Below are 20096 nucleotides of genomic sequence, written 5' to 3' on the forward strand. Positions count from 1 at the left end.
CTTATTCCAGCCTTTTACAATGAAGGTCCAGGACGACTTTATTTTAACTATAGATGATTCGGAGGACGACATTCAGTACGATGACAACGATGTCGATGCCGTAGAAGATGGAGACAAAATTCCATTGAAGACTCCTAAGAAAAAATCGAAAAAGCAGAAGGGAAAAGAGGACGAAAGTGAATTCAGCAATGAATTTGCATTTGAGACCGACGTAAACCAAGGTGTTGTTACTGAAGAAGACTCGAATTGGGATTTTGATCTTCCCGCAAATTCTGGTTACCGTGACTCAAATGTAGTCAATTTGGACGCAATTATCGAACGCAATCGGATAAACAATGACTCAAATGAAGAAGCTGAAACGAAGAAAGACTATATCGAAAAGGATGAAGACAAGGAAGACGATATTAGCCTGCATTCAGACGACGAAGATTTAGCCGCAGATGGTTTTGGTACTGGAGCGAAACCATCCGAATCTTTTGATTCAGAAGAAGAGCAGGATGATGATGAAGATGACGTTACGGAACCTGTTCCTTCATTTGTACCTTTGCAAGATGGCGCTGAAGACCTAAACGCAGAGGCATCTTCAGCTGGTGAGGAAGATGAAGAGGAGGTTGCTAAAAAGAATGCTTTTTTCTCTGAAGGAGAAAAAGATAGTGCTGATATAAAGACGCAAGCATCTTTCCAAGCTATGAACCTATCTCGGCCTATTTTGAAGGGTCTTTCCAAAATGGGCTTTGAAGAACCTACTCAAATCCAAGCAAAAACAATTCCCGTCGCTCTCCTTGGAAAAGACATTGTTGGTGCTGCCATCACTGGTAGTGGTAAGACTGCTGCATTCATTGTCCCCATTATAGAACGTTTACTTTATCGCCCTAAAAAAATACCCACATCAAGAGTATTGGTTTTGGTCCCTACTCGTGAGCTTGGTATTCAGTGTCACAGCGTAGCTACAAAGATTGCTGCCTTTACCGATATCGTTTCATGCTTGTGTGTTGGTGGTTTATCTTTGAAGCAACAGGAGCAAGAACTCCGCAACCGACCGGATATCATTATTGCTACTCCTGGTCGTTTTATTGACCATATGCGGAATTCCCAAGGTTTCACAGTTGAGCATATTGAAATTATGGTTATGGATGAAGCCGATCGAATGCTTGACGATGGTTTCGCTGATGAATTGAACGAAATTATTAATTCCTGTCCTAAGTCCCGACAAACAATGCTGTTTTCGGCCACCATGACGGACAAAGTAGACGATTTAATTCGTCTTTCTTTAAACCGCCCGGTTCGTCTCTTCGTAGATGCCAAAAAATCGACAGCTAAGCTACTCACTCAAGAATTTATTCGTGTTCGTCCACAACGTGAAAACCTTCGTCCAGCTATGCTTATTTACTTGTGCAAGACATTGTTTCATAAAAAGACCATTATTTTTTTCCGTAGCAAAGTCTTTGCACATAAGATGAGAATTATCTTTGGACTTTTGTCTTTAAGCGCTGCCGAAATTCATGGTTCCTTGTCTCAAGAACAACGTATACGTGCGTTAGAGGATTTCCGAGATGGTAAGTGTAATTACCTGCTGGCTACCGACGTTGCTTCTCGTGGTATTGATATTAAGGGCATCGAAGTCGTTATTAATTACGAGGCTCCTTCTTCACATGAACTATATCTTCATCGTGTTGGACGTACGGCCCGTGCTGGTCGAAGTGGACGGGCTGTAACCCTTGCTGGTGAAGGTGACCGGAAAGTTATTAAAGATGTGTTTAAAACTTCCGCGGCTCAAAATACTAAGGTAGTTAGCCGTAACCTCGAATTTGATAAGGTGGAATCATATGGAAAGCAAATGAAGGACTTAGAGGAAGTGGTCGACAAGGTTACAAATGAAGAGAAGCAAGAGAGAGAGGTATGATTTCATCTTAAGTTTCGTCGGAAAAGTACTAATACATTAGATTAAAATTGCTGAACGTGATTTGAAGAAGGGAGAGAATATCATTAAGCATAGTGGTGAAATTCGCTCCAGACCAGCTCGTACTTGGTTCCAAAGCGAAAAGCAAAAGAAGGCTTCTAAAGGTATGTTTTGATTGAATAAAGTCTTTTACTAACGATTATCAACTGAAGCTCCTGAAAAACCTGATAAACAATCTTTGGCTAAGAGGAAAAAGGAACTTGAAAAGGACGAGATGCCCCGTTCATATAAAAAGACTAAGAAGGATAGAACGACAAAAACTCGAGTCACGGGGAAGAAGTAATGAATGGAAAAGGCATTCGTATTAGGTTTAAAATAGGTTTTGGGTAGTAAAGATATGGTCAATAATCTTTTAAGTTTTATGTGCTAAGCAATTCTGTATATCATTTTCTATAGCTTTATTTCTCTATCCTAAATACCCATGTCATTCAATTAATTTATGAAACTTCATTTTAGCGTTTTCTTCTGCTTCGAGGAACTGCAATCTTCCTTCCAGTAGGAGGGTTTGGTTGCTCATTAGTCGATCCCAAATTAAACTGTATACCGCCTTGAGGTTGAGGGGCTGGAGATTGTGCAGCACTTGAACCAGCACTGAAAGCAGGTGTACCGCTTCCACCGAACGAGAATCCTGCGTTGGGTGGATTAGGGGGCTGCGATGTACCAAAGTTAAGAGAAGGCTCCGTACTACCAATATTGGTGTTAAATCCACTAGGGTTAGCTGCCCCAAAAGCGGAAGGAGTCGTGTTACCCGAAGCTCCAAATGTGAAGCCTGCTGATGGTGGTTGGGTCGTGCTACCGAAAGCGGTTGTATTTTTCAAACCATCGGAATCAGCTTTTGGCTTCGAAGAGAAGGGTAAACTATTATTTCCGAATGCCGACGATCCAAAACCCCCAGCAGGTTGGGAGCCGGGTTGCGAGAAACCACTTCCAAAACCAGACGGCGCAGAAGCGTCGCTTGTCTTCGGTGGTTGGGTATTAGCTGTACTCGGCGTTCCAAATCCTGGTGCACTACTACTGCTATTAATTGGGAATGCGGAATTTTGGGCAATTCCGTTGATAGCCGTGTTAGACGGGGTTGAGCCAAAAGCAGTAGCAGGAGGATCAGCAGTAGAACCAAACGTGAATGGGGTAGTTGGTTGAGCAGCCTTCTGTTTCTCAGATTCCGTTGTTTTTGAAAACAAGAAAGGTTTTTCAGTAGAAGTATTATTAAAGGGTTTAGCCTTCTCTTGCTCATTAGGTTCTGTTTTACCAAAAGGACCCCTGTTCTCCTTGTTTGGTGTCAAAGTGCTTGAAGTATTTCCGGTTATACCAGTAAAAAAAGGAGTCGGCTTCTCTGCAGGATTAAACGCATTTGAAGTCGTATTAGAACCAAAAGAAAATACGGAAGTAGTTGGCTTCACTTCCGCAGAACTCTTGTTTACAGGATCAGTATTATCCTTCATACCAACTTCAGAGGGCTTGGAAAACGAAAATATAGAAGTAGAAGGCTGTTCGTTTCCAGTAGCCTCATCCTTTTTCTGAGGGCCTCCAAAACTAAATGCAGGCTTAGTAGCAGCTGACGTTGCTAGGCCAGTGGGTTGACCGAAAGTAAAAGCAGGTTTCGCAGCATTAGTATCGGAAGAGGGAACTGTTGATTCTTTGCTTTCATCCTTGGATAAAGATTGTCCGAAGCTGAAAGAAGGTTTTGCCTTTTTGTTCTTCTCTTCATCCTTGAGACTTTGTCCAAATGAAAATGCCGGTTTTGGTGTTTGCTCGCTTTTATCTTCTGCAATATTTGACCCGGCATCGTTTCGTTCAGTAGTTTGTCCAAATGTGAACTTCGGGGTTTCCGTTTTCATTGGAGGTGCAGCATTTGCGAAAGGTCCACTTATACTGCCAGTACTTTTTTGATCTGTACTTGGTTTGCCGAAACTAAATACGGAAGACGGAGATTGCGATGTGGCTGCTGTAGCAGTTTGGCCAAAAGAAAATGCTGGTTTTGAGTCAGAAGGCTCCTTCTTCTCAGACTGTTGTCCGAAACTGAAGCTCAACTTGGGAACATTTGGATCCTTTTTGTCGGTCCGTGTTGAATCAGCAACTTTATCGTTCTGTTCATCCAGCTTCTTATTAGGTGCCAACTGGCCAAAGCTAAATGGAGGTTTAAACGAAGTGTCTGATGGCTTATTGTCAGCGGTTTCACCAAACGTAAACGACGGAGTAGTAGGCTTGGGCGGCTGTTGCTGAGAAGGAAGACCAAAACTAAATGAAGGCTTTTTACTTTCTTTGGGTTCCTTTTCTTCAGATATCTGGCCAAAACTAAACGAGGGAGCAGGGGCTTGTTCGTTTTTGTTTGTTGAAGTAGGCTTGAAATTGAATGAAAGGTTTGGAGCCTCAGCGGTTTCTTTAGTAGGATCCTTCTCAACCGGCCCGAAAGCAAAAGGCTTTTTAGGAGCTGAAGGTTTTTCAGTTGTGAAGGTGGTTTGACCAAATGTCTTGTTGACATTATCAGACGATTCACCAAAAGAAAATACAGCAGTTTTGTTCTGACCCTCTTTATCTTCAACTTCAGTATTTTTAGTAACGGGCTTAAACTCAAATTTTGGTATTTTACCGGACGAACTCTCTGGAGGTTTAACGGTATCATCCTTATCGGGTAATGCTGCAAGGCTCTTGAGAGTATTTATAGGTTGTGGTTCTGCTGGTTTAAATGGAGTTTCTGTAGTGGAATCGGCTGTCTTGGGTGTCTTAGTTTCCTTCTCTGAGGTATTGGGGATATCAGTTGGCAAAGCAATTGCTGACTCCTGTGTACCAGGTTGCGTTCGTTTTGGTGACAATGAAGATTGTAGTTGTTCGAAAGTAGGGCCTAAGTGAGGAAGCAAAATTTTAGGAGGTTTTTTATCAGGACCAGAAACTAGAGATTCATTGTGCTTTGCTGTAGAACGAGAAGTAGTATTAGACACAGTGCTATCTTCATCTTTGTCAAAAAGTTCGTCTAAATCTTCATCTAGTGCGGAAAAAGCAGCTCTCACGCGTTTTTTATTACCTCCTGAAGGAAATGAGTATTCATATTGAGAAACGAAATCCTGTTTATTTACGGAATTTAGATTACCGGGTTGCTCTTCAGTCTGGACTTCGGCATTTACCTGCTTTTGTTTTTTTAAATCGATGCGTTCAAGAGTCTCGTAAACAAGAGGAATTAACTCTTGACGTAATTTTTCCTTCCTAACTTCTTTAAGAGATGAAGTAACAGTTTTGGTCTCCAGCTCTTCCCTCTTGGTTCTCTTGGGTTTTGGTTCAGTACGACTGGCACCATTAGGCTGATGCAACTTTTGATCTGATGAAGTATGTTCATCTGAAGAATAGCTTGGAACTACTTTGTCATCAGTTCTTGTAGCATCAAACTTTGTAATTTCTGAACCCGGACTTTGCGGACGATCCCTCTTGGAAGAAGAACGGTGCCCATTACGCTGTGAGGGCACATTATTTTCGTTACGTTGACCAGTGGATGATTGAGATGAAGCAAATGCTCGAGGACTGTTCCCGACACCAGTATTTGTTCGAATAGAGCGCAAAATATCGAGCAAAGCAGCAGAAGAAGAAGTTAACGGTGGTGGCTGCAGCCGACGTTCAGAAGCGAATTGACGCTGTTTCAATGGCTGCAAATCTAACTGCACACTACCTCTACGAGAGGAGAATTGATTTTCTACAGAATCTTGGGTATTTTGCTTGGAAGATAAATCACTTTCATTCGACCTTCCTTCAATTCCGTCAAGTGTGCGAATGTGGCTACGGTTATTTATGCGTACAATATGACTACATGAGATTAGTAAAATGATAATTGCAGAATAGACCAAAATATGGCCTCTAAAATAAGGAATCCTACTTTCCTTATTACTGTACTTACGGAGTTCGGCCCAAGTAATGGGGATTCAATTCAGGATCCAAAAGACTTCTTGAAGCTCTCTTATTATTAGACGTTTCGGTTTCAGCATTGTTCGACCAGCTCGAGGTGAATGGTCGTAAAATGGAGGCGAATGTGGCCTTTAAAACCGAAAAGTAGGGACGGTGATTACCCGATTCATGTCTTTCATAAGGAGTTCTTTGTACCTTTTTATTTGCACGTTGATTTCTTGAAGACGGAGGCATTAAAACAAGCACATCGACGATGAGAAAGGAACTGTAGTTAAGACGAATTTCTCAAGCATTGGCCGTGGCAAGTGGTTCCTTAAATTAAATAAAGATCTCTAAAGAAAAAGCAAGCTTCCGTTATTCAAATATAGTGTACCATTACGCTCTCGCTATTTGTTATAAGAAAATGAAATCGAGCTAGAGACAAGTTTAGAAATAGCAAAAAGTAGAATATGAATTGAATGAATGTATCTTTATATCCGTATGCAATTTTATCTATAGTAGAACATTGAAATAAGCAAGGTACGATTTTACGCGCCATTAAACTAGTAAGCTACTATAGATTTCCATATTCCCATGTATGACTAAGTGTTGCTTGGATGGGCTAAAATCCACCTTTCGTAAACATGAATCTGAGGAAAAATATCTATTGATTTACATACTGTTCTTATTTACAATGTACGAAGAAATAAATACTTTGCTACGGTACGTACTACCCACTCGGTTCGTATAACTTAAAAACCAAGGTATTTTTAACCGGTATAGGATTCTATGTATATTCAACCAAGGTAAGCTTGTCTATTACCGGTACCAGCTAGTAGTGAAGCATCTTTTGGACATGATATACGCAATTTTTATTTTCAACAATAAAGGAAATCCTAGATTGACAAAGTTTTATACGCCAATTGAAGAATCAGATCAACAAAGGTTACTTGGCGAAATTTATTATTCAGTGTCTAACCGTACGGCTGCATCGTGTAATTTCTTGGAAAGCAGCTTGATTGCTGGAAAAAACAGAATTATATATCGTCAGTACGCTACATTGTATTTTGTGTTTGTGGTTGATGAAGGAGAAAGTGAGCTTGGGATTTTAGATCTCATTCAGGTTTGTTTCGCTTACCTTAAATGCAGTAATGTTAACAGTCAGGTCTTTGTGGAAGCTTTAGATCGCTGCTTTAATAATGTTTGTGAGTTGGATCTGGTAAGTATGAGGTGCATGATTCCAATAATGACAATTCTTTAAATCTCTTGCTTATTTCTATTGATTGAATCGTGAAATGTTTACCATATTTGGATTCGATTTTGCTTTTATTTTATAATTAAGGAAATTTTGAGTCGCCAATTTCTGGTTTACTGACTCTAAAAGGATAGAAGTCCTTTCATAACCAGAAAACCCTAAACAGTTCACAGAAAGAGGAACGGAGATTGAAGAAACTCTTTTACTATACAGGAATCTAAAAAATAAACTATTACTAACTTGTTCGTCTCCAGGTCTTCAAGTTTCAAGAAATTCATGCAATTCTTGCCGAAATCGTCTCCGGTGGATTGGTTTTAGAAACCAATTTGAATGAAATAGTTGCAGCTTCGAAAAGTCAGATGCCGAAATCAAAGCGATCGGGGGGATTGAATATTGGTACCACACTTAGTTCATTTGCTACGAGATTTTAATGAACTTGCGATCATGTTTCTGAAAGGCTTCTTCTTACAGAGTTGGTTTCTGAAACAGTCGGGATTGGAAGCACTGGATAATTGTAGTCACCGAAAGGCATACCCTTTGCTTGAGCATAAAGCGATTCCATCTCGTCGTCTATATCAAAACATATGCCCCCTTCATAATGCTGAGATTCGCTATATAGGCCAGGAATAGAAAAGTAGGTCATGTTTGATGCTGGAGAGTTTTGGGAATCGTTGTTGTTTATTAAACGTACGCGTGATTGATCATATCGGGAAACCCAGAACTTTCTTTGGCCTCCTTGACTATAACGCAGCCCGTGGGTTGTCCGATTTAATCGTGCGTCATGTCTTGAGGGGACCTGGCACTCAGCAGGCTCAAAATTCTCATATACATATCGATCACCTTGTAATGTTTGAATACTGTCGCACCAGACGTCTTTAAATCCCACGACATCTTTCCAGGCTCTAAAAATCGGCATCCTTGAACACGATATCCATGATGGAGTTATATAGTCTTTAATACGAAAGGCATGCCAATGAGACAATGCAAAGAAAGGCATTTCCAAGCACATAAGAACATTCTGGTCTAGTAAGATAAATATTCCATGTTTTCTTGGTAAAATACCAAGCCAGCCGGCGACGGACAATAGAGTTTGCTGCCAATATGAGGCGAAAATAATGGCTTTTACGGAGAGAAATTTCGGGAAAGGTCGAAACGGAGCCAGCTCCTCGTGTAAGCAGACCCAAAATGTTGTTAGAGAATAGAGAGAGATAGTAATGGAAATGTTGTACAGTAAGCCAATCCATAAAGCTGCTGTTATATAAACGGGCTTGTCTTCGTCTTCATAGACTCCCAACGCTCTACTTAGGAGTGTAGCTATAATGAGAAATGGTTTTATCCATGTGTACTGTAAAATACCTCGCTTGATAGAAAGAAATGTGTAAGGATCGCCTAAATCAATATCACTCTGAATATGATTCATAGGCCATAAACGAGGGCGTGGTAAATGCCCATGCAAAATGATTACAGCGGCTCTTTCACCACCCAGATAGTCAATTAGCAAACAAAAGAAACAATAGAGTGCGAATGCCTAGAAGATCAGGTTAGGTACGATTCCAAAAGAAAACATTTGCAACAAAGCATGACTTTGCCGGACCCAAAACAAGCATCGAGATGGTTTGACAAGGCCGGTTGTGATAGCGCAAGAATGCAAGGAAACAACGATAAGTCTTACCTCGTAGATTTCCCTGAAAGGTTCAAAAAAGGCTCCAATTCTTTCATTATATACAGTCAAAAAAGAAACGATAGAATAAGTAACGATCCTATCAAAATAGATTAGCATATGATTTTAAAACACTCATTTTCCAAAGAAGAACAGCTGAATGGAACAGAAAACGAGAGTAGGAGACAAACGAACATTAACAAAATTCTTACTACAGAGCGCTGCAAAACGGGTTTTCTATAATTTTTTAAGTGAGAAGAGATGGAGATGATTGATAGAGCCAGTGAAATAAGGACGAAAATGCCGCATAAAGCGACAATTTCGTTTTCCATGGACAGATACGTATTGAATCCTAAAATCTGCTTGCTCCTGGAAAAGATGTCAGAGAATGACAATTAGTCAAAATAATTTTGTTCTTAAGCTTTTTTTCCTTTCTAACTGGCAATAAATCCTTGCTTCCCTCAGTTACATGCAATTTCGGTTCCAACTTTTGCTTTTAAGTCTACTTCCTGTTTAGTTCCTTTCAACCTTTAGAAGAATAGCAGATTGACGAAAAGACAATCGTATTAATCTCAGATTCCCTCAACAAATACGCAATTCTTCTGAATTGCTCTTGCTCGTTCAAATCATCAATTCGTCTGCGAGTAACATCGTAACTTGCTTATTACTGAGTCAACAAGAATACCCAAAAGTAGAAACGCCATAGTGATTTATTTTCTTTTCCAGTAAAAAAAAAAAAGGAAATGCAAATACGGAAGATTTATTAAAAAATAAAATAAAAAAAATTTTTTCATGCTTCCACTTTCTCACCTTGTCGAGTCAGTTGAGTGATGAATAATTGAGAGTCCAGTACTGTTTACTTGGTGTGTTTTTCCTTTAAAAGGGAATTATGAAACAATTTTTTTGTAGCATCAAGCACAGAGGAAGAGAGATGGCAGTACAATGTTTTTCACGGAAAATCGTTTCCATGCTGCACTTCCTGATTCAGGCAATTATGACAACCCCGATTGCTCCCAAATATCAACTCCATATAGGAATTTGCCCCATGTTCTTTCAATTCAAATAATTCCAGCTTTTCCAAATTTCATAGACTCTAAAAATAAATTGCTAAGAGCAGCTTTCTAAGTATACAATACTGCTTCTTTTTAGTCCCTATTAACGTAAGACACTATGCCTGAGTGGTTAAAGGGATAGATTAGAAATCTATTGCGGTCTCCGCGCGCAGGTTCAAATCCTGCTGGTGTCGTTTTACATTTTATTTTCTTTTTTTGCTTAAAGCAAGTCATTGAGTATTTTTCGAAGTTTAAACTGCAAATAACGGGCATCCCAGTGCATTTCGCAATTGGTTTCTAAATATGGATCCAAAGGACTGTTTCTTGTCTTCTTTTTTGTTTACCCTTTTACGTGTACAGCTTGAAAATGCAGTAAAATATTTTACACCACGTACGGCTCTACTTTAATTATATACTCTCAAAAGGTCGTGGTAATTTGAAGGGCTCTCAAACGATGGAGGAAAATGTCCCAGAGAACTGGGAAACTGTTTATAATGAGATTAAAGAGATGAAGCAAAAGGTGCTTGCGCCCGTGGATGAGCAAGGTTCACATACGTTAGGTGACAAAAGAACCCCGGAAGTCTTTCGATTTCAAACTCTTGTAGCTTTGATGTTGTCGAGCCAAACGAAGGATACAGTGCTTGGACCAACCATGAAGAGTCTGAAGGAGAATTTGCCGAAAGGATTGTGTCTTGAGGACATAAGAGAAATTGATGAGGATTCCTTAAACAAGCTCATTGAAAAAGTGGGGTTCCATAACAGAAAAACAATTTATCTAAAACAAATGGCTCAAATATTGGAAGAAAAATATGATGGTGATATTCCAAAAACCGTTGAAGAGTTGATGTCTATCCCCGGTGTAGGCCCCAAGATGGGATACCTTTGTATGGGTATTGCCTGGAAGAAAAATGTCGGCATTGGAGTCGATGTACATGTGCACCGCATTTCAAATATCCTGGGTTGGTGCAACACAAAAACAGAAGAGCAGACTCGGTTAGCTCTGCAAAGCTTTTTGCCAAAAGATTTATGGCAGGAAGTGAATTTTATGCTTGTTGGTTTTGGTCAAACGATATGCCTTCCAAGAGGGAGACGCTGTAATGATTGCACACTCGCTTCTAAAGGACTATGTCCAAGTGCATTCCAAGAGAAAAGTTTGGTGAAAGCAAAGCGCTCAACAAGTACGAAAAAGGTGAAGAAGCGTTCTCCTTCAACTTCCCCAGAGGTTGATGTGATCCAAGATCAAAAGACAGTACACGAAGAAGTGCCTACTGGCTTAAATGAGCTTCCTCCTAATGCTTTACCAGGGAAAAAAATGAAGCTGGAGTCTCCTCTTGATGATAGTCAACAAGAAACTTTAACGGAGGAACATTATTCGAAGGCTGCAGCTCAGCCATTAAGGCGGTCGCGTAGAACGGCCGCTGCTGCCTCTGAATATTTTTCCCGCCAGCACCTTCACGATATTGAAGACTTGGCATAAGATTGTATATTTTTTTATTTATTTTTCTAGATCATTATTTAATCTTGATCATGAATAATTCATTAGTTTCGCCTATTTATCCGTTCTCCTTTTTTGAAATAAAAATGACTTGCCTGTTCTCAAAACTTAGGTGTCTTGTTTGCTAAAAATTCTATGACAATTCATCCAACATTCATTTCATTGATTTTGTAAAAAATCTATTATTATTTTCTTTTTTTTGGGTATGCAATGCAAGCGTCCTTGAAGATCACAACGTAAATAATGGCTAAAGTACAGCTGAGTCGTTGAAAACATAATGAGTACAAAAAGATTCTTCTAATTCGTCGGTGTTTGGCGTGTACAACATAAAATCAATGGGTATGGGTCCAGTTACAGATATATCGTTACGAATGGACGGCTTTTGTCTATCAAATGTTCGGTCCAATTCGTATGAAATACCAGTGGCATCTCGAAGCACACGCCCTTTTCGCACTAGCCGATTTAGTGTCCTGATAATATCTGAATTATTTATATGTTTATCGGCGTAATTACTAGTCAATTTGTTAATAATTTCAAATAAAGTTCAAAAACCGAGAACAAACCTGTGAATGTAACCAATAATAGAATCAAGCGAGGCAACGGCCGGAAACTTCTCCAATACTTCAAGCATCACTTCGTCAGCATTACTATGAGTTTGCATGTATTCACTGATAGATGGAATACTCTCTTTTTCTGAAAATTGGAAAATATGATCTTGAGAAGCAACTGGATCGGTAGCAGAACTCAAGTTAAAACTTGAGGAGGTTAACCCTTGAAGGTTTGCTTGGGAAACCTCATTGGGGTCAGATGAAATATTAGCAAAGTCTGATTGAGGTAATACTTCCGGATGAACAGCGGGCGCTTTTTCTTGTTTGGAACTTTGAATAAATGAGGCGGCTTTTGGACTTATAATTGGTAACTCTGGATGAGTTTGCTCACACGTGAGTAAAATGTCAACCAAATGTGACGTTGGTAAGCTGAATAAGTAAGACTTTCTTTCTTCCATAGACAAGCTCAATTCCTTTGCAGTGGAACCCATACTCAAGGGCTTTTGATGCTTTCGTAGTGAGCAGGCGTTGCAAAACCATTCAGCATTAGAAGAATCCAATAGAGAATCAGCTATGTTTGGTTCGTGACAGAGCTGGTGAAACGGGGTGTTACAACCATCGCAGAAAACAATGCGATTTTTAGGTGGTGATTGTAAGCGTTGACATATGCAACATTTCATGGTTAAAGCAATTGTAGGCCGCCGACCAGGGCCACGTTTTCTGGTCGGTAACTTCACCAAAGGATCGAAATGATTAGGTCGATGAACTTTACGTCCCGACTTTGTTTTGACACCTTCTAAAGTAAATTGCTCTTCTTTACCTTCTTCTCTCGAAAAAATGGCATCAGCGGTATTATCACGTTCTACAAATAATCAGTCAGAGATATAATACTCAATATATCCTTATTTCACTTACCAATTGCTAAACTTGCTGGCCAAGCTTTTTTCCGGGCAAAATTCATGGCAATGGACATTGGAGGGAGAGGCGATGCTCCGTGAGGCGGCAATGGGGTATTCCTCTTGATGTGGGCTTCATGACTTTTTGGAGAACCACTTTCTGCGTGAAGCGGACTGGTCGAAGAAGGCATCCTTCCCTTGTCTTTCAGTCCATCGTCATCTTCGGTTAACAGCAAGTCATCCTTGGAACCATTATTCGATAACGGATGAAAATCTTGTTCCTTGCTTGCTGGTTGAAATTGGCTAAAGTCAGTTTCCATGGGATTGGCCGCGTTCACATTTGATTTTGATATATCATGAAACGGTGGGTCAATTAAAGCCGAATCGCCAGCGCTACCACGCCCTGGATCATCCTCATGAAAAATAGCTTGATGCAAGGAGTTTTGAAATCTACGTTCATCGTCAAATGGAAAAGGATAAGGTCCAGGATTCAATGACTCGCCGTCATCTTCATAATACGGTGCTCCAGACATTGACACTACAGAAGACAATAATTTAGCACTATTTAATAAAGTACATCCGTTGAATAATACAGTTATGAGTTCCTACAACGGTATTGCCTTGTTACAATTATTTGCTAAGGAACTTGAAGACTCAGTGAATAGCGAGTGGAAGCGCTTTGTGTAACTAGTAATAGCGTAGAGTCTCGTAACTCACAAAGGTGTTTGGTGGTGAGGCTTCTATATGGGAACTTTCAAAAGTCCTCAAAATTTGTATTCAGAGGTTTTGGTTCTATTTGTTCCTTTAAATTTTGGCTCATTTCTCTTACGTTTCTCTGTTTCTTATTTCATCTCATTGAAAAGCAATTTGTTGAATAGTTGTTTACTTACAAATTTCAAAGTACTTCGTTAAACCCTTGAATGGAAGGAACAGCTAAAGCAAACCAAACCGGATTTCGCTGCCAAATTGGTAAATTGGTTATAGAATATTGGATAAAATGGCTTCAGATGAGCACTTAAGTAGGAGGAATGAAGAAAAAGAATCATCTTCTCGGTTTGATAGACGTGATCGTGAATACCGCCATAGACGACGCCATGAGCAGGACGAACGCGAAATAAGAAGAAAAGAACGGCGTGAACGGTCACATAGTCCTCGAAGAAAGCGTTCCCATGATGATGAAACCTTGCATAAACGAGATGCTGAGAAAGATTTTGCACGGAAAAATGATTATTTTCAATCTCGTTTTGCTGGAGGCAGTGGCTCACAAGGGAACGATTCTGGACTCGGAAATTTAGAGGGAATGGATTTTGGAATGTATGGGAAGCGTATGTCGAAAGAACATATGCATGAAGAACCTAAAGATACTCCGGGTCGATTTCGGAGAGCTACCCAATCCGATCGTCCTTCCAACAACACAACTACGGATTTTCAAGAACAGCAGCACGTGAAAACCGAACGTGTTGAGTATAAAATTGGTGACAATGGTTCACGCTGGAGAATGATGAAGCTTCGACGTGTTTTCGATATGGCAAAAGACAGTCAGCGACCTGTCGAAGATGTAGCATTTGAAAGGTATGGCTCTTTAGAGGACTTTGATGATGCTTTAGAGGAAAAAGAAGAGTTAGAGTGCCGAAAAGCGACCGGAAAAACTCAGAAAATTGCACCAACAGGTGAAAAGTATCGGAGTCGTTTAGAGTATGGGCAGAAAAACAAGCCACCGGTATCGGAATCTGCAACTAAGCCTACTCAGGATGAACTGAATAAGGTAAAAGCGCAGATTTTACGTGCCCAGACGAAAGGGTCATCCGATTATGAAGCGTTAAAGCAGCAATATGATACCATGTATAAAAGTTATGAGGATTCATTCAAAGGCAACAATCAGGATAACAATCAATCTCGCTTAAAGTCTTTCTCCAACAAAAGCGACCCGTCTATCGAAGAAATGGTTCAGGAGGAGAAGCTTTTAAACAAACTAGACAAGCATGGGTTGAGCAAAGACTATGCAAAGCGTATTACCAAAGATAGTAGGTACTCAAATGATTTGGAATATCTCGACGAGAACGCAAATAGATTGGCCGATCGTATGAATCGAAGGGAAATCAACGTGGACGAAATATTCCAAGGAGGAAATTTATCAAAAATGAATCGCGCGCTCGATGATTGTCCATTATGTATGAATGCTAATTCACAGCCACTGGCACCTGTCATTGCATTGAGTCATCGTATATACCTTTCGTTACCGACAAAGCCTGAATTAGCAAAGTACCATTGCTTAATTGTTCCCACTAATCATCGTGTGAATGTGCTATCCTGTGATGAAGATGAATGGGACGAGATTCGTGTATGTCAAATATTTTTGTCCTTGGAAGCGTTTACGGAAACTAATTTCAGTATAGAACTTTATGAAATGCATCGCTTTAATGTTTGATTCTATGGGGATGGGTGTTATTTTCTACGAAAACGCACCTACACCTACAAGATACCGTCACACTGCAATCGAATGCGTGCCTGTGCCCAAACGCACGCTTTCTTTAGCACCAGCTTATTTCCGCGAAGCCATTTTAACTTCTGATGACGAATGGTCTCAGCACCGCAAAATCATCGATACCATGGGAGGTGCTGAAAAATATGGAAAATACGCTTTCCGTAAAATGATGGTGAAAGGTGAGACAACATTGAAAATAAAAAAAAATAAAAAATCTTTGTATTGAAAGAGCAAGGCTAACAAGTTTTAGAATTGGGCTATTTTCATGTTTGGTTCACGGTAGATGGAGGCTATGGGCATGTCGTCGAAAATGAAAAACTATGGGGACGACATGATCAAGTTCCGAGGCAAGTGTTTGCGAGTATGCTAAATCTTCCGACAGAATTCATACGAAGGAGAGGCAAATGGACTGGTGTAAGGGATCCAGCAGAAGATGTTTTTCGAGCGCGTTTTCATCCATTTGATTGGACTCAAAGCTTGTTGGAATAATTTTTTGCATAAGGTTTTTTATTTATTTCAAACATAATAATGTTGTATATTAGATGTTAAGAAAAAAGGATCATGGAAAGTAGCACCAGAAAAATAATTAGGTAATTAAGTAAGTTATAACGGAAAATACGAAATTCATATAGTATGCATACCTTTTATTTATAAAAGCATAAAGCAAATTCCTTAAAGAGCTGGCCTGCCATCAACGGGTTAGCAATTCGGTAAGAGCAACTTATTTCTTTTACCGAGTTTTAAAAAAAGTCCCAAACGTACTCATCTACAACAACAGTAGCGGATGATAGTATTTATTGAACACCATCATAAATTGAAAGTAATTCTATAATAATAGAGCAAACATGTTATTAGACACGACATCAAATCGGGCCAGTGCTTTTTTCAGCAAACTGTCTTCTGTGTTTGTGCTTTTATGTGCAATTATTACAGTCCAAAATATTGTGGAAACACCCAGTGCGGAGCAAATTCATCCAGCTAATGTTCATTATGCTAAATAGTAAGTGGAATTTTGAAAGAAATGTTGCTATGAATTCCTTTCAAGAGAATACTCAAGGGGTACCAACTACGTTTATGAAGACAACCGATTCTGAGCATGGGAGAGTTTCAATAGAATGGACAATTGAAAAATGTTTTCAGGAAGGGATTAGGCTTCGTGATTGCTTGAGGTTTTGAACGGTGAAATACTAACAATTGGAATTTAGCAAACCAGCCCGATTTTACCATGCCTTTCATAACAAGAAGCAGAATTACGCTCAAGTCAAATTTGACTTGGATGCCGATTTTTCAAACCTATGGACTTGGAATACCAAGCACGTTGTTGTCTACTTGGTAGCGTCCTACCCGACAGAAAAGCATGTATGTTGCCTAGATGGGATGGGTTGGAATTTGAGTTTGAATTGCTAATTATTTATAGGATTTGAATGATGTTGTAGTTTGGGATCGCATATTGTCAACGCCGGACGAGTCCCATTTGCAAGTGAAGAATGCACTTTCGAATCTACATGCACATCCATTTAACGAGTATAGCAATGATTTTAGTAACTTGGAAGCAAACTATACAATGCATTGGACGGTGTCTCCAAAACTAGGATTTTTGACGTGGGGCTCTGGAATTTCGTCTTTGGCCGTACCTTTTACGAAGATTTAAGAAGGTGTTTGAGTGAAGAAGGAAGGAATTTTTTCGTCTACATGTTCTTGCTCAATGATGGATGGGTATGAGAGAGGAAATGTGCCTACATGGAATGGAGTCATACAGCGAGCAAAAAGGTACGAGGAATAAGAGAGCAAGCCAAAGGAATTGAAGTCTAAGGAATTGTATAATGAATCATTCAATCGTTTACAGCATACTGAAGTCATGGGGTATTGTAGGTGGAATTCAAGACCGAAGCAAGTAAATTTGCGTCAGCGCTTGGTAATTGTTTGTTGAAAGTATTTAAATGGAAAGTGTATAAAATAGATTGATACTGGAACGTTTGGTTTTTGGAAATTAAAAAAAAGGTAGAATACACTCTTTTATTTATTTATTTATTCTTTCGAGATTCTCGTGGAAAAAGACAAAAGTCGATTATACAAAGCGTCAAAACGAGTGTAGGACGTTTTTGCTTGCTTCCAAGCGAAAAAGAAGAAGAAAAAAAAAAGAAAGCACGTTGAAATGAATAGTTCGCAAGAAGCGGTTTTTCAACGCTATTTCTATCAAGTGTATGGAAATGGCACGGTAAGCAATGGAACGTTATGCTACCTATGGAGACAACAAAACTGGCCGAGCATAACGGAAGAAGGGTCAGTTTTGAATGGAGTGAATTGCGATAGCCCAGTGAAGAAGCTGGCGGGACACGGGGCAGTTGGTATTGTGTCTGCGTGCCTTGGGTTCCTGTTAATCCCACTTTTGATTCTGAACATTGGAAAATTCAATGTAGCAGGGGCGACGAAAGGATTCCAAAGACGAGCGGAATTTTGCTGGATGATTTTGTTGATTCTTGTGATGGCGGTGTCTGGGTTTGCGTACATTGACGTGGACCGGAGCTTGGTTCAAGGAATATCGCTGTGTATTTTCTCCTTTTGCTTTCACTCAAATGTACCGATGTTGGTGCTGGTGTACTGGCACTATGTGAGTACGTATGGATTCATACGCTGGCGCGAGCGAACGGTGGTAGGAGAAGAAATGGATGGAAACGAGCGAATGCAAAGAATTGAGAAAATGGAATACGGAATGCCTGTGGTAGTTTACATACTGGCGATCATTGGATTTTTGCTAGCGGGCTTTCATTCGTGGGGAAAGCTAGCGCGGGGAGAGGAAGGAGTAGCGACGAATGCGCGATTCAAAGCGTCGGCGATTCTGAATTTGCTTGGACTTTTATGCTGTGAAGGAGCATTTTGCATGTACCTGATTGAATTTGGACGTGACCGGAGAAAACGATGGATGAGCGTGAATGCGGGCGGATTGATGGTGCTTATACGAGAAGTGTATGGATGTTTATCGAGTTGGAATTACCATTGGAACGCGAGCAATCCAAAAGTGAATCCAGGAATTGCGTTTGGGCTTGGCTATCTACCGGAGCTGCTTTTAGGATTGGTGATTTGTTTGTATGGACTATTGACGCCTGGCATTGCGCAAGTGGAACGGCTTGCACTACAAGAAGTAGAAGAAGAAAAAGAAAAAGAAGAGCAAGAGCAAGAGCAAGAAAGGATGGCAGCAACCAGGACGACGCCCGCGAGGGCGTCTACGGGATTACCACCGCCGCCCTATCAAGAAGTATTTGTGAATGAAGCAGGAATAGAAGGAGAAAAGGAAGAGCCCATGGAGGTGAGAATTGAAAGAAGATTGTAGTTTGATAGGAATGATAGAAGCAATAGAAATGGATTTATGATTTATAAAATGCTGTAAATTGAAACAGTCGAGGCATGGCAGCAATTCATTGAATATGATTTGACGGACTTTGACAGACTATATTATTTTTATTTTTATTTTCATGTTTATGTTTATGTTTAGTCCATAGTAATAGTAATAGTAATAGTAATAGTAATAGTAATAGTAATAGCAATAGCGTCTTTGATAGCAGCTACGACATTTTCTCTCGATGACAAATTTCGCGAATCAATCTTGTTTGGGTTGAATCAACTTATTGCGCCTCGTTCATTCTGCCGGGTGGTGTTTATGTTCTCACACTCGAGAGATCTGACGAACTGCTGTTTTTGTTTTGTTTTCGTTTTCGTTTTCGTTTTTTGCAATGGCTTCCTGAGTTCCTTTGGGTCCTTGGGAGGAGTATGGCAGAGACACCGGCAGGGACAGCTTCGACAGCAACGACAACGATAGCAACAGCAACAGCAACTTTGTCTCTGTCGCTGTCATAGCTGCTATCCACATGTAAAAAAAGAAAACGTTACAACAGACATGTTTATCGCATCGCCATTATAAAGCAATTCCTTCCTTCCTTCCTCTCTTCTCTCTTCTCTCCCCCACTCTCACACTCTCCCCCACTCTCACACTCTCCCCCACTCCACTCTATCACAACATCTTATCTCGCAAACATACTTCCAGAAATCTCCGCTTCAAATTACGTCGCCAAAAGATATGACATAGAAAATTCTCTCGTTATCCCTTTTTCTTTCCCGTACAATCCACCTCTCTCTGTCTCTCTTTTTTTGTTTCTTTTTTTGTTTCCGTTTTATAAAAAGATCTCTTTCCCCTTTCTTCATCCTCATTCTCTCTTCTTTTGCGCTCACGTTGATCGTTAACGAACCGACCGTCCTACCGATTGACCGACTGACCGATTGACTGCCTGACCGCCTTTCCGGTCTTGTTTCATCATCCATAAACAGTGTTACAAGTTTTTTATTTTTATTTTGCTTTTGCTTTTGCTTTTGCTTGTACGTGGTCTTTTTGTCTTTTGGGTCTGTTGTTGTTGTTGTTGTTCAACGCTGCCGTCAATTCCTCTCTTACATACGACTATCATCCTTTACTTGCTCTGTACCAACTCTAGGAAAGGACAAGAAAGTGTTTTTATTTTTTTTTAAATTTCTTCTTTTTTTTTTTTTTGCGGTGATTGACGACTTTTTTGTTTCTGTCGCTTGCTTTTTCGGTTGTTTCTTTGATTTTGATTTTACCTTTTGATACCTTTTGTTTGGAATTTCTCCTCTCTCTCTCTCTCTCTCTCTCTCTCTCTCTCTCTCTCTCTCTTCTCCCCTCTCTCAATTATCGACTCGTAGCTTTCCTTCCTTTCTCTACAAGGTAACCAGCCTCTTGCTTGTCTTGTTTCTCTCCTCCTCGTTTATGTTGTTCGTTCATCTACAACATTCCCCGTTGACTCGTTCTACTCTCGTCTCTTTTTCTTGACTATACCTGTAACTCTGTCTCTCTTTCTCTTTCTCCAT

General features: G+C 40.0%; 9 protein-coding genes and 1 non-coding gene across 10 annotated transcripts; 7 read left to right on the forward strand and 3 right to left on the reverse strand.

Annotated features, from left to right (window-relative positions):
• Positions 1-19: 19 nt before the first annotated feature.
• Positions 20-2243, forward strand: ddx27 (ATP-dependent RNA helicase Ddx27/Drs1; the record flags this gene model as incomplete). Its single annotated transcript, XM_056180608.1, has 3 exons — positions 20-1897; positions 1944-2064; positions 2113-2243. 3 exons carry the CDS (start codon positions 20-22, stop codon positions 2241-2243), a joined length of 2130 nt encoding a protein of 709 aa, XP_056035963.1.
• Positions 2244-2412: 169 nt separating this feature from the next.
• On the reverse strand, positions 2413-6085 carry nup124 (nucleoporin Nup124; the record flags this gene model as incomplete). The annotated part of the gene is made up of 2 exons (XM_056180609.1): positions 2413-5752; positions 5844-6085. 2 exons carry the CDS (start codon positions 6083-6085, stop codon positions 2413-2415), a joined length of 3582 nt encoding a protein of 1193 aa, XP_056035966.1.
• A 601-nt stretch (positions 6086-6686) lies between these two features.
• aps3 (AP-3 adaptor complex subunit Aps3) lies at positions 6687-7516 on the forward strand (the record flags this gene model as incomplete). Its single annotated transcript, XM_056180610.1, has 3 exons — positions 6687-6953; positions 6996-7049; positions 7340-7516. The coding sequence occupies 3 exons, from the start codon at positions 6687-6689 to the stop codon at positions 7514-7516; spliced, it is 498 nt and encodes a 165-aa protein (XP_056035965.1).
• Positions 7517-7527: 11 nt separating this feature from the next.
• On the reverse strand, positions 7528-9077 carry hfl1 (organic solute transmembrane transporter; the record flags this gene model as incomplete). The annotated part of the gene is made up of 3 exons (XM_056180611.1): positions 7528-8613; positions 8758-8845; positions 8941-9077. 3 exons carry the CDS (start codon positions 9075-9077, stop codon positions 7528-7530), a joined length of 1311 nt encoding a protein of 436 aa, XP_056035958.1.
• Positions 9078-9909: 832 nt separating this feature from the next.
• SOMG_20077 lies at positions 9910-9991 on the forward strand. Its single transcript has one exon. It is a non-coding gene; the product is annotated as a tRNA-Ser (tRNA).
• A 260-nt stretch (positions 9992-10251) lies between these two features.
• nth1 (DNA endonuclease III) lies at positions 10252-11274 on the forward strand (the record flags this gene model as incomplete). The annotated part of the gene is made up of 1 exon (XM_056180612.1): positions 10252-11274. The coding sequence occupies one exon, from the start codon at positions 10252-10254 to the stop codon at positions 11272-11274; it is 1023 nt and encodes a 340-aa protein (XP_056035957.1).
• Positions 11275-11539: 265 nt separating this feature from the next.
• On the reverse strand, positions 11540-13269 carry phf2 (Lsd1/2 complex PHD finger protein Phf2; the record flags this gene model as incomplete). Its single annotated transcript, XM_056180613.1, has 3 exons — positions 11540-11804; positions 11856-12702; positions 12756-13269. 3 exons carry the CDS (start codon positions 13267-13269, stop codon positions 11540-11542), a joined length of 1626 nt encoding a protein of 541 aa, XP_056036186.1.
• A 464-nt stretch (positions 13270-13733) lies between these two features.
• On the forward strand, positions 13734-15710 carry cwf19 (complexed with Cdc5 protein Cwf19; the record flags this gene model as incomplete). The annotated part of the gene is made up of 3 exons (XM_056180614.1): positions 13734-15077; positions 15133-15400; positions 15472-15710. 3 exons carry the CDS (start codon positions 13734-13736, stop codon positions 15708-15710), a joined length of 1851 nt encoding a protein of 616 aa, XP_056036187.1.
• A 356-nt stretch (positions 15711-16066) lies between these two features.
• spc3 (signal peptidase subunit Spc3) lies at positions 16067-16872 on the forward strand (the record flags this gene model as incomplete). Its single annotated transcript, XM_056180615.1, has 3 exons — positions 16067-16221; positions 16427-16580; positions 16639-16872. The coding sequence occupies 3 exons, from the start codon at positions 16067-16069 to the stop codon at positions 16870-16872; spliced, it is 543 nt and encodes a 180-aa protein (XP_056036188.1).
• Positions 16873-17376: 504 nt separating this feature from the next.
• SOMG_01823 (DUF2434 family conserved fungal multispanning membrane protein) lies at positions 17377-18552 on the forward strand (the record flags this gene model as incomplete). Its single annotated transcript, XM_056180616.1, has 1 exon — positions 17377-18552. One exon carries the CDS (start codon positions 17377-17379, stop codon positions 18550-18552), a length of 1176 nt encoding a protein of 391 aa, XP_056036189.1.
• Between the last annotated feature and the right edge of the window lie 1544 nt (positions 18553-20096).

This window comes from Schizosaccharomyces osmophilus, chromosome 1 (genome assembly GCF_027921745.1).
Source record: "Schizosaccharomyces osmophilus chromosome 1, complete sequence".
NCBI classification, from domain to species: domain Eukaryota; kingdom Fungi; phylum Ascomycota; class Schizosaccharomycetes; order Schizosaccharomycetales; family Schizosaccharomycetaceae; genus Schizosaccharomyces; species Schizosaccharomyces osmophilus.